The sequence below is a fragment of the Aquarana catesbeiana genome, linkage group LG01, assembly GCF_042186555.1.
Source record: "Aquarana catesbeiana isolate 2022-GZ linkage group LG01, ASM4218655v1, whole genome shotgun sequence".
Taxonomy (NCBI): domain Eukaryota; kingdom Metazoa; phylum Chordata; class Amphibia; order Anura; family Ranidae; genus Aquarana; species Aquarana catesbeiana.
Genome location: NC_133324.1, coordinates 762,229,486 through 762,243,542, shown reverse-complemented (window position 1 = coordinate 762,243,542; position 14,057 = coordinate 762,229,486). Strand labels below are relative to the sequence as shown.

Here is a 14,057-nt window from a genome sequence, read left to right as displayed (position 1 = left end):
CATGCCACACCTCACCACCCTAAACAGCGGACACCAGCCTGCACCGTTTTAGCATGTGGGCTGGTGTGGGTCTTAGAGCTGATAATCTAGAAAAAGCTTGCACATTTCTCTAGACTGAACTGTCACATGTGTACCACTGTTAAAAAACACAGGAACCCCAGCAGCAGCATTTTTCTCATAAAAGGATTGTAGTATTTTTGCTATTCCATTAAAGTGGTAGTGAACTTTTTTATGCTGTACCTACAGGTAAGCCTATCATAAGACTCACCTGTAGGTACAGTGAATATCTCCCAAACTTGCACTGTTTAGGAGATGGTTACATGGCATGCAGCCGTTGGCGATACTGACGCATGCACTCTGAAGGGACGGCATAATAGTGCTGTACCTTCAGAGCTCAGTATTGCGGTCCGCAACTAGTGACCTCATTACGGCGCGGCCAATCAGATGGCCGGAGCACTTTAATCTGGAAGACCGGGTGAAGATGGAAGCCCTATCAGCAGTGACAGTGTGCCGCTGGAGGGCTTCATTCTAAGGTAAATATTTTATAATGTGCTAGCATGCGATCCATATTAGCATGTTATGCCATTGTTTTACAGGGTTTTTTTTTTGTTTTGTTTTGATTTTAAAGGTGCAGTTTACTACCACTTTAAAGGTTATGTCAAAGGATTACTGCAAAAGTAACCGTATTTAGGAGCATGCAGAGATAAGGCTATGTTACACTGACAATTTGACAGCAGGTGAGGGATCACCAAAATGCAAAATGTTCCCTACCTGTACGAAAAGCTGCCAATTTCCAATCCCTAGCTGCAACAGATCAACTTCAGTTTTAGGATAGGAAAAAGTGAGTTGAATTTTAGAGATATTGGCACTGTCAAATGGCTGCCTATGACAGAAACTCTGTCACAAAACACACACTGTTTAATTTACATTGTCCCGTCTCTTTCTGTATATGGGTGGTGCCTCAGTAATTACTTCAATTAAAAAAAAAAAAAAAATCTAAGTACCTTTTTCCTAATCGATATACAGCTGTCACAAGACCCAGCTCTTTCTCAGCCTGTCTGCAGGGAAACATAAGCGGGAGGAGCTTCTAGTCCTCTGCTTCTGGTCACATGATAAAAAACTCCAAAAAAACAAAAATGGCATTTGGAATACAGGAGTAAATATAGCAATAACATGGTGTGGGTGGATTTCTGCCAGTCACAGGCTATGTCACGCTCCCTTCCAGACTGTGTCTTAGAATAAGAGGGAGGTGAAGCCACCATTAATCTACATGTAATATCCCACCCCATTGTGTTTAGCTGGTTAATAGGCATGGAGGAGGAGGGAGGGAGTGGGCTGTCATTTAGCACTGTGTATACGCCCACATGTGTAACTCTATAGTCACGTGGGCTGCTCCAATGTGATAGGGAGGAAATGCTCAGCATAGAAACTCACTGAAAACTGAACATGTGCAGAGCTGCCACCACAGCTGCAAAATCCCTAGCTGAATTGGACATGGATAGAAGATGGCGATAGAGAGCAGCAGGATCAACCAGGTTTTTTGCAGAATACAGAAAATGAATCTCAAAGTGGATGAGTGAGCATGAACAGCATGTAATACACACCATTTAATTTTTTTTTTTTATGGTGTGGCTTTAGTGACACTTTAAGCTAGGCTCTACTGTCCTCATTCCATGATAAGCATGGATGCACTTTTCACTGTAAATCTATGCATTTCCTAAAATATGAAATCACTACAAAGTTGCCCTAGCAAAAACGTGAATGTTGGACAGGAAGCACACATGTAGTTGCAGGATCCTTTTACTGCTTTCTGAGACAGAAATGGTACAAACAGTGTAATCGCTTGCTAGGGTAAAAGGAATGGTATTTGGTGCATGAAACCCACCATACAAATACCACATGCGTGCAGCAAGAAGAACCATTTTGCCAGTAAAAGATTACCGTGCCTTGCAAAAGTATTCACCCCCCCCTTGGCATTTTTCGTGTTTTGTTGCCTCACAACCTGGAATCAACATGGATTGTTTGAGGAGTTGCATAATTTCATTTACAGAACATGCCAACAACTTTGAAGATTTTTTTTTTTTATTAACAACAAATAGGACAAAACAACAGAAAAAGTCAATGTGCATAACTATTCACCCCCCTAAAGTCAATACTTTGTAGAGCCACCTTTTGCGGCTATCACAGCTCCAAGTCAGTCACTTTGGATAAGTCTCTATGAGCTTGCAACCGGGATTTTTGCCCATTCCTCCTTGAAAAACTGCTCTAGCTCCTTCAAGTTGGATGGTGCTTGTGAACAGCATTCTTTAAGTCTGACCACAGATTTTCTATTGGATTGAGGTCTGGGCTTTAAATAGGCCATTCCAACACATTTACATGTTTCCCCTTAAACCACTCATGTATTGCTTTAGCAGTGTGTTTGGGGTCATTGTCCTGCTGGAAGGTGAACCTCCATCCTAGCCTCAAATCACACACAGAGTGGTACAGGTTTTGCTCAAGAATATCCCTGTATTTAGCACCATCCATCTTTACCTCAACTCTGACCAGTTTCACAGTCCCGACTGCTGAAAAACATCCCCACAGCATGATGCTGCCACCACCATGTTTCACTGTGGGGATGGTGTTCTTTGGGCGATGTGTTGGGTTTGCGCAAGACATAGCGTTTGCTTTGATGGCCAAAAAGTTCAATTTTAGTCTCATCAGAAAAGAGCACCTTCATCCATACATTTTGGGGCCTCCCACATGCCTTTTCGCAAACTCAAAACTTCCCGTTTTGTTTTTTGCTGAAAGTAATGGCATTCTTAAGCCCAACTCTATGGAGTGTACGGCTTATTGTCGTCCTATGTACAGATACTCCAGTCTCTGCTGTGGAACTCTGCAGCTCCTCCAGGGTTACCTTAGGTCTCTGTGCTGCCTCTCTGATTAATGCCCTCCTTGCCCGGTCCATAAGTTTTGGTGTGCGTCCGTATCTTGGTAGGTTTGCTGTTATGCCATGTTCTTTCCATTGGGTTATGATTTGATGGTGCTCCTAGGGATCATCAAAAATTTGGATATTTCTTCATAACCTAACCCTGACCTGTACTTTTCAACAACATTGTCCCTTACTTGTTTGGAGAGTTCCTTGGTCTTCATGGCAGTGTTAGGTTAGTTGAATGAAAAAAGCCTTTGAGCTACTGTGATGTGTTCAAGGATAATTAATAATAAATGAATAAATATATTCAAATATAGCCACCGCAAGTTTGTGGTGAAAAATTAAAGGTGCAATATAAGTGCAGTGTTTGGTTAGTGGTGCCTCTTGCTTAGGTGTTGCAGCCTCTGGAGCCTTTTCAAAAAGGTTTGTATATGTAATGACAGATCACGTGACACTTAGATTGCGCACAGGTGGACATCATTTCACTAATTAACTACTTCTGAAGGTAATTGGTTGCACCAGAGATTTTTATGGGCTTCATGACAAAGGGGGTGAATACATACGCACATGCCAATCATCAGTTTTTTATTGCTGAAAAATATATTTTTCTAATTTTACTTCACCAACTTAGACCATTGTGTTCTGATCCATCACAAATACTTCAGATTAAAAAAACATTGAACTAAAGGCTGTAATGTAACAAAATAGGTAAAAAGCCAGAGAGGGTGAATACTTTTGCAAGGCACTGTATTGTCCCTAATAATCAGAAAAGCTGGACTGTTTTCCCTAATATTCTGTTCATTAATGCTGATAAAATAAATAAAAAAATAAACATTTATATTAACCTAGGTGGATGCAGCATTCATTTGATACTGCATATGTCCCCTGCCGCTTTAGACTGAGAACTGAGTGATCAAAGACTGCTGATCACTTGGTTTTCAGACAGAGCTCACTGGAGCGATGGGCTGTGGAGGGGGCAGGAGCGGCTAGCTCAGTCTCCTCCAATCCCAGAAGATGATAGTTTTAGGGAAACGCATGGGGTGGAGTGCACGTGTGATGTCATCGCGGCTGGTAGGACAGGTGACACTGCTCGTTTTTTCTGTGCCTCAATGTAAGAGTAACTATTTTTTCCAATATACCTGTCAACGTGATTCATGCTTCTCCCTGAGGCTTCTCCCTGTTCACATTACATCCTGTGGTGAGTGGATCTCACCCAAAGAAAGGTCTATGTCACGGCGAGACGGCTGTGGAGACACGCTCGCTAGGAAGCATTTGCCGTGGAGAGTGATTACAGGCTGTGTTTAATCCTTGTGATGGAGATCTATACCATTTGGCAAGAGGCTAATTGTTGCACCAAGGAGCACGTCCTTTTTTTACACTGGAGCATGGTTTGGAGTGATATTGGAATGTTCAGCACCTACAGTAGCACTTTATTACAGTGACACAAATTTTGGATGAACTTTATGTTTAACTTGTCATGTATATTACATTGAGATACTGTTCGCAATCCATTTTAATTTTTTGTCACTTATTGCATGTTTGCACAGTATATCAGCACTTGCACTTTGGTTTTTCTTTGTACTTAATTTGCATTGTGCTATATTATATATGATTTAAAAAGGAACAGCGCACCATTTTTGTATTCGTAGTTTATGTATCCAGTATCCTAGGATTTGTGTTGCAGCGGTTCACGGTAGCACTAGGGCCTAGTGCAAAATATTTTTTCTATGTTAAAGGTCACTGAGAGGCTGAGCCAGCTGCCAGTCCAGGCACCTGGGTGGATTTTGACTGTAAAGTCGGGATCTATCCAGAGCCTGAGCTGCCTGAGTGACATCAGCCAACAGCAGACTTTAACCCACTGGCATCTGAAAAGGGGGTCACAGGAGTGCAGAACGAATTGCACTATTGTGATCCCGTGGAGAAGTACAGCTAAAGCAGCTTTGGCTATGCTTCTCCTTCAACAAATCTAACCGGCTCTCATAATCTATAATGGGGAGACCACCTGACACATTGGCAATTGTTAAATTCCAAGACATCCCCATGATCACCTTTGATATCTCCAATCAAATTACTAAAAAATATATATATATATATATCTCCATAGGTGTCCTATTAAACTACACTGTAAATATACTAATTATCTCAAGCACCAAAAACACATATAAACCTCTCAAATTATTATTTTTTTATTACAAACTTTTTATGGAAAAAAGGGATTGTCATCAAACATGAATCACATGAAGATTACATAAAATATACAGTCTCATAACATTTTTTTAAACTCACCTGCAAAGATGTTGGCCTGATCTAACAACTCCGTGCAAGCATGCATGTCAGCAAAAGCTCGGATTCCCAAGCAGTTGGAAGGGTGTAGCTGGGATTCCAAGAACTCGCAGCAGGTTTTTCTCACATCTTGAAGCTGTAGGAGACTGGCTGCTGGAAGTAAAACCTGCAAAGATAACGTGAACATATCAGAAATTACACTGAACTCTGGGTACAATAAAAAGTTCCACCTGCATTGGGGCTCCCTCTGCAATTTTGTCTAGAGGGAACATAAAACTTTTTTTATCTAATCTATCCCTTGCTGGTTCAGCAGCTGGCACTCTTCTCCTCCAAGGTCATCTTCACATATATGCAGGTTGCGGCTGATGCGTTTTTCCGGCGCATTTCTGAACATGGGTTTTTGATGCATTTGGCTTTTTTTTTTAACTCATTTTTTGGCTAATAAGAAAATATGACGGTTGTGACTTTACAATCTGCCACCCAAGTCACATCAAAGTAGTGCAGGAACCGTTATGTGTTCAAAGTCACATGTTAGGGTTAAGGGCTAGAGTTAAAGTGATTGTAAAGTCAGAAGGATCACTGCCAGCCCCTCTGTTCTACCAAGCTGTACTACACAGTGACTGTAAAGGTTTGTATAAAATTATGATGCTAAATACCTTATTTCAGATTGTTTCTGTTTGGTCATGTGACCTCCAGCCGCTCTCCTCCCCCAATCAAAGGGCCCCACTGCAAAACTCCCCCCAAAAAAAATCATCAGATTACCATGCATGCAATCACAGGGGGTTTTCCTCACCAAGGATAATCAGGACGTTTTTTTTTCTTCTGAAAGGACTCTATTAGGGGCAGAATAGGTTGAACCTAATAGGTCTTTTTTCCAGTCTGTGTATACTGTTAAGGGATGTAAAATTGTACTAGATCTACACTGCAACAGAACATCATTTATTTGGCAAAAGCACAATGTTTTAAAACAAATGCCATGTTTTTTTTCTCTTACAAGATATTTCTTTCACAGATTTCCATTTTTTTTGCACCTCAGTGCTGCTGATCTCCACAGTCTTTTTTGACCACTTCTGGTCTAAAAGGTACTTTTCTCCAGTGTTAGCTGCACATTATTGCTCTGGACTGGCTTCCTGGTAAGTGGTGTACCAGGTCTGCGTGTTGGCACTGTAATTTGGAGCTTCCAGCAGGTATGCATTTCATAGGGTGACAACGCAGGAGCACATTTGGGAGACAGTTGTAACCTTATAACAGAAAATGCTTGTACAAGGACATTTATGATAGGATCACTACACTAGGAAATATTTAGGTAAAAAAAAAAAAAAACATTTTAAATTGCACGTAAAGGTTCTATGAGATTTAAGTAATTGGGTTAGGACCTACTCTATTGTTAAAGTCTATATGTCAGTCAGTAACACTCTATATGTCAGGGCATACGCTTCCATTGACTACAACAGTTGCTTGTCACTTCCAGTCTAAGTCAGACTTAAATGACAATTTTAAAAATGTTATTGGTCATCATGCAGGTCCCCCCATTAAAAAGAATTTTCATGAAATGCCAATAGGGAATAAACACAAGAAAAGTAGTGGACTTTTAAAAAATTGGGGGAAAAAATAAAATGCTCTTGCTCAACAGTCAGTTGTTTTTCAAATATCTCAAGGAAATATCTAAGGATTACTTGTACAAGATCCCATTTAACAATCCTATATATGACTGCCCATAGACAGATCATCTCTCAGCAAAGAAAAAAGGCTATGAAATCTTTCTGTATCTGTCATAAGAGAAAACTACTACGGTACTACTTTCCTTACACTCAACACGACTTCAGTGCTGGAAAGAATGTTCTATAGAGAAAATGGAACAATCCTTAAAGTGATTGTAAACAAATCGCCTTGTAAAACAACACATTCAGTTTTAACCACCTCAATACCGGGCCTATTCTGGCACTTCTCTCCTACATGTAAAAATCATCATTTTTTTGCTAGAAAATTACTAAGACCCCCCAAACATTATATATGTTTTTTAGCAGACACCCTATGGAATAAAATGTCACTCATTGCAACGTTTTATCTCGTACGGTATTTGCGCAATAATTTTTCAAACGCCTTTTTTTTGGGAACAAAAACGGTTTCATGAATTAAAAAATAACAAAACAGTAAAGTTAGCCCAATTTTTTTGTATAATGTGAAAGATGATGTTACGCCGAGTAAATAGATACCTAACATGTCACGCGTTAAAATTGCGCACAATCATGGAATGGCGTCAAACATCATAACTTAAAAATCTCCATAGGCGACGCTTTAAAATTTTTACAGGTTACCAGTTTAGCATTACAGAGGAGGTCTAGTGCTAGAATTGTTGCACACGCTCTACCACACGCGGCAATACCTCACATGTGTGGTTTGAACGGCGTTTGCATATGTGGGCGGGGCTTACGTGTGCGTTCGCTTCTGATCGCAAGCAACAGGGGCGTTTTACTTAATTTTTTTTTATTTTTACATTTTTTTTTTAATCACTTTTATTCCTATTACAAGGAATGTAAACATCCCTTGTAATAGGAATTTATGTGACAGGTCCTCTTTATGGAGAGATGCGGGGTCAATAAGACCCCACATCTCTCCTCCAGGCTGGAAAGCATGAGAGCGGGAAAAAAAAATTCACCGATCTCATGCTGACAGCATTTGGTCACCAGTCATCTCTCTCGTCCTCATCCGGCGCTGGCCGATTCGTTCTCCGGGCACCCGATGGCACGGGAGAGCCTGGAGAAGCACCGGATGGCGGCGGGGGGGGGGATGGGGGGAGTCCCCTTCCGTCGCCCATAAGAATGATCAAGCGGCCGCTATGATCATTCTTATCGTGTACAGAATCGCTGGCTGAACAGAATGATATCTGAATGATGTCTGTAGCTACAGGCATTATTCAGACCCCCCCCCCCAAGTCCAGGAGGTTTATATACAGTGGCCGGTTTTGAAGTGGTTAAAAAGGAAATGAAAGGAAAAACATTTGTGTATAGATATAAATAAAAATTATACTTTTTCCCCCTTCTTTTTATAAATAATTTGATCACATTCCCTCTGTTCTCAGCTGCATACGAGCTAGGAGAAGAGACATAGCAGCACACTGAAATTCCCAGTGAATGGCTGTGCAGGGGGAAGGTGTTAGGATAAGTCTGATCATTGGAGGATAGCAGTCTGAGTTCCCAGCACAGCTGGAGAACTGACCACAGTGTGTTCTCCTGCTTAGAGTGGTCAGTTTTTGACCACTTGCCGGCCGCCACATGTACATATACCTCCCTACTTTGGAGGTGGATATCATTGTTATGGCAACAGATAGCTGCCATAACCCCGGATTCCCCATTTTTGGCCGGCTACAAGATAAAAGTAGCCTCTGCAGCGGATTCGCCGCAAAATCACTTTTAATCGGTGGCTGGAGAGGGCCCCCCCCTCCCGCCGCGATCCGGTGCCCTCCGCCGCTTACCAGAGCCGTCGGCAGCGGCGGAGGCGATGGCGTCCTTTCCCTAGCTGTGCATGGGGATGAGTGAGGGGAAGATGGCCTCCACCCGTCTCCATGACACTGCAGGGTGGAAGCGACGTCAAAACGTCACTTCCGCCCATACGTCTTAAAGCCACATTTTTTCAATGTAATTTTTTCAAATGACTTTTTTTTTTTTATTGCATTTAAGTCCAAATATGAGATATGAAGACTTTTTGACCCCAGATCTCATATTTAAGAGGACCTGTCATGCTTTTTTCTATTACAAGGGATGTTTACATTCCTTGTAATAGGAATAAAAGTGACACCATTTTTTTTTTTTTAAACAGTGTAAAAATAAATAAAATCAAGTAAAATAAAATAAGAAAAATAATTTTTTTTTTTTTTTTTTTTTAAACGCCCCGTCCCGACGAGCTCGCGCGGAGAAGCGAACGCATACGTGAGTAGTGCCCGCATCGTTAGAGCGAGAGCAATAATTCTAGCCCTAGACCTCCTCTAACGCAAAACATGCAACCTGTAGAATTTTTTAAACGTCGCCTATGGAGATTTTTGAGGGTAAAAGTTTGACTCCATTGCACGAGCGGGCGCAATTTTGAAGCATGACATGTTGGGTATCAATTTACTTGGCTTAACATTATCTTTCACAATATAAAAAAAATTGGGCTAACTTTACTGTTGTCTTATTTTTTTATTCAAAAAAGTGAATTTTTTCCAAAAAAAGCACGCTTGTAAGACCGCTGCGCAAATACGGTGTGAAAAAAAGTATTGCAATGACCGCCATTTTATTCTCTAGGGAGTTAGTAAAAAAACAATAAATGTTTGGGGGTTCTAAGTAATTTTCTAGCAAAAAAAAACAGTTTTAAACATGTAAACACCTAAATTCCAAAACGAGGCTAGTCCTTAAGTGGTTAATAGGAAAGCAGCGGGACTGGGAGAAACACCAGGGATTTCACACAAAAGAAGCAATACAAAAAAAACAGGATACTTTTTCATACAAGTACATAGTACAGCAGGAATTATGAAATATTGGCTTTACACATGCTTTAAGTGTATCCAGAGGTTTAAGAAACACATTATACCCCCAAGACCCCCAATTACATAGAGGTGATCCTAGAACAAGTAGCATTATATCCACTCCTATTTAAAAGGATGGCTATTAATTCCAGAAAGTTGTGTAACGTGTCAAAGTGATTATTCCAGAGAAAGGTTGGATTACTGCTGTTAGACAGTATATCTAGGACACAATATTCGTCACCCATGACAAAGAATCCAGGAGTGTCCCATGTTAAAAACAAGAACAACTCCCAACACACCAGATTCCCTGTTATCATAGTAAACATGTATAAGAGAAGCCGGGCAACCGGATGCACAAATTAGGAAACTCAACAGCTGTGGGCTTTTAATGAATATTGTCATAGGTTCTAACCTGAGCCATTGTATTTCTATGAAGCTGTTACAGTATACTTAAACTTCTCATATTTGTATAAGAGATCATTTCTAGTCATTAGGCCTCATGCACACTGGACGTCATAAAAATGCCAGTAGCTTTGCAGTGACTTTTTCAACATTTTTGCAATAGCATTTTTTAGCGTTTTTTTTCAATGGATCAAAAACGTTAAAAAAAGCTGGTGATCCGCGTTTTTGAGCGTTTGTCAGCGTTAGAGCGTTTCTACATCTAAAAAACGCCTCTTAGAACCCACTAGTTTTGGGGTTCTTTTACAGCCAAAAAAAGTTGATAACAGCTTATGTGTGCATAGACACATAGGATACCATGCTGGGGAGTTTACTGACTGTAGAAACAAACATCTGAAGCCAAAAACAGCTGCTGTAAAAACGTCCAGTGTGCATGAGGCCTTATGCTAGAGAAAAGAAAAACAGAAGAGATTGTGTTCTTGCCAGTCCTAGCAATCTCTGAATAATTTATGTTTCATATATGCAATACAGGCAGTTCCCGAGTTACAAACATCAGACTTGCATACGACTCATACTTAACGGAAGCAGCATGATGGCACTCTGGTCCTGAAAACCGCCGGACGGCTATCTTGCTGCTACTTACTGTCCGGCAGATGCGTTTAGCAATCCCACATCAATGCATGGCCAGGTAACCCTTCCCTGTGCTATTTAAAATGTAAGAATTTTTTGGCTGGAGTTACACTTAAAAATGTACCTGTTCCTTGGAAGCTCACCTGCACAGGTGCCCCCTAATAGCACATGGCTTACTATAGGAGCAACTGCAGGAAGAAGGAGCAGACAGCACACATAGGGGACTGCCAAAGACGAGGTAAGGGACTGCTCTGTGCAATATGGTTACACACAGCAGGTAAATATAACTATATCTTTTTTATTTACATAAAAAAAATGCCTTTAATATGACTTTAAGCAACCCTTGTAACACTAAAAGAATGCTAAATTTCCTTTATGCAAATTCGTGTAATAGCGTCTGTAAGGCAGATGGTACAGACGCAAGTATAGGGTATTGCCGTAAGTGTGGATAGAACACCTAAAAGGAAAAGGGAAAATTCTTGAAAGTCGCTCATCTCTGCAAAACCTGTGAGAAGGTGTACGACAGCCTCAGCCCAGGCTCCTACCAGGCCTCGCCCCCGTGTTTCACTCCGCCCACAGAGCTTAGTCACGGGGTGGAGTGAAAAATGTATTGGGGGTGTGACCTGGTTTGAGCCCAGGCAGAGGCTGTCATACACCTTCTTACGGGATTTTGCAGAGATGTACGACTTCCAGGACTTTTCCATCAGATGTCTAGAGCTGGGACGAGTTCTGTCCTTGTCTGCACTCCAAGCCGTTGCTACATAAAAGGACCCGGTGGAGCCTTGAGCGGCATCTGTCAATTTAGTTTGGGTCACTGTGGATAGAACATCATGGTAGAGCTTTGTCAAAGGGAGTTATGAAAACTCTGATACTTTTTATCTTGCATGAGGCATGTTAAATGGAACCAAACAAAAACACTGGGTGAACACAATATTATTATACAGGATGTATATAGTGCCAACAGTTTGTGCAGTGCTTTACAACATAAGGGTAAACAGTACAGTTACAATACAATTCAATACAGGAAGAATCAGAGGGCCCTGCTCGTTAGAGCTTACAATATGAATATCTTGGAGATACCCCCAGTGATGGCGAACCTTGACACCCCAGATGTTTTAGAACTACATTTCCCATGATGCTCGTGCACTCTGCAGTGTAGTTGAGCATCAGGGGAAATGTAGTTCCAAAAAAATCTGGAGTGCCAAGGTCCGCCATCACTGCCCTAGGTATTATAGTGTAATGTGCACAAGAAAATTACACAAAAACGGAAGTAACTGACCTATAGGTTTAAAATAAACAGTTTCATCAGGTTTTTGATTAAAAAAAACATTTACTGCTATAAATGATTATTTTGCAAACTGACAGCTCTCATCCTTCTGAAGCCACAATTTCTGTGGTTCCGGATGCAATTTAGCACACACTTCTTTTTTAGGTGTTTAAAGTGGTTGTAAACCAAATTAAAAAAATACAAAAAAAAAAAAAAAACAAAACACATCACTTCCGGGTGTTATTTCCGGGTATCGCGGCTCTGGCGCTGCCATTGCTTTAGTTTGTGTTGGTGCGCATGTGACAATGACATTGGCACATGCAAATACAGGGGATATCTCCTAAACCATGTAGGTTTAGGAGATATCCGGGGTAGCTACAGGTAAGCCTTATTATAGGCTTGCCTGTAGCAAAAAGTGGTCTGTAAGGGTTTACAACCACTTTAAGTTTTTCAGTGCATTTGATACAATCCAAACAGCTCTCAGAACTCTCCTCATTAAGCTCCTCAGAGTGTAAATTTCAGCTCCCTGCCACCATTTTTCTCACAGTGCAGACAAGCTTTATAAATTCTGGATTTTGAACAGATGTTAAGAAGAGAAGACTGCAGATAAACATGTACAACTTATGTAGGAGGATTTGTTTAATCTCTGTGTATCATCTGAGGCTTGTCACTTTGCTGGCTGTATGGAAGGTTTTACAACAACTTTAGGGTTTAGAAGGTGCTTTGGAACTTCATGCTGACCACAGAGACAGCACATAGAAATAATATGCCGTATTGTGCGGTATTTTAATAACTCTGCCTACTTATAATACAATACACTATTTAAATATTATTCAAAAAATATTCCTAAGAGCAAAGAATCAAGAGGAAAGAGTCAAGAGCAAAGGAGAAAAAAAAAAAAAGACTTGAAAATGCCAGCAGGGGCATTGATCATAGCAGACTTATTACTCATATCATGACTTTTATAGTTTGCTTATAATTTCAGCTAGTTGAACGGGTTAGTCTGAGTCATTCCTCAATGGTAAAGGCATAATGACATTTAAATGTGCTAAAAATACTCATTCATAATAACTGCAATACATTTCCCAATCTCACAGCATATTTATTGGATACTTGAAAATACAGTCATTAAAGCTGAACTTCAAGCAAACCACTAAATACAAAGATGAGATACACTCTACATCAAGGGTTGTCATGATCAGCACAGCAAATGTTCAGCACAAACCTGTTCCCAATCTGTGTTGGGACAATAAGGGAGAAGCCGCACACTTTACTCATTGCTCTCTCTCCTCCTATTATGTTAAAACTACTGACTGGCTTACAGAATGGCTAACACTGTGGACCCCAATTGGAGCACAAACACCCCCCCCCCCCCCCCACTTTTTTTTCACCACTGGGACACAAGAGAATATATTCTACCTAGGAGTTTTTTGATGAATATCATTCATGATTTTTGGATGTGGAGTACCCTTTTGAGGGTACTTCTGAGGGCTTCACAGAACAGCTGTATATATACTGAGATTAAATGACACACAGGCGGACTCTATTTACTAATTAGGTGACTTCTGAAAGCAATTGTTTCAACTAGATTTTAGTTAGGGGTATCAGAGTAAAGGGGGCAAAATACAAATGCACACTACACTTTTCAGATATTTATTTGTAAATAAATTTGAGAACCATTTATCATTTTCCTTTCACTTCACAATTATGTGCCACTTTGTCTTGTTCTATCACATAAAATCCCAATAAAATACATTTACATTTTTGGTTGTAACATGACAAAATGTGGAAAATTTCAAGGGGGTATATTCATGTGTTAGAATGGCCCAGCCAAAGTCCAGACTTAAATCCATCTGATAATCTGTGGCAAGACTTGAAAATTGCTGTTCACAGACGCTCTCCATCAAATCTGACAGAGCTTGAGCTATTTTGCAAAGAAGAATGTGCAAAAATGTCACTCTCCAGATGTGCAAAGCTGGTAGAGACATCCCCAAAAAGACTTGCAGCTGTATTGAGTATTGACTTGGGGGGAGGGGGTGAATACAAATGCAGGCCACACTTTT

At 40.6% G+C, this 14,057-nt stretch overlaps 1 protein-coding gene across 2 annotated transcripts in view; it reads right to left on the bottom strand.

Moving 5' to 3' along the window:
• Positions 1-14,057, bottom strand: part of KLHL2 (kelch like family member 2) — a 265,189-nt gene that overhangs the window by 150,091 nt on the left and 101,041 nt on the right. For both annotated transcript variants that reach the window (XM_073606085.1, XM_073606086.1), the window contains exon 5: positions 5,198-5,360. In XM_073606085.1, coding sequence (XP_073462186.1) covers positions 5,198-5,360 — 163 coding nt within the window. The remainder of the gene's footprint in view (positions 1-5,197; positions 5,361-14,057) is intronic.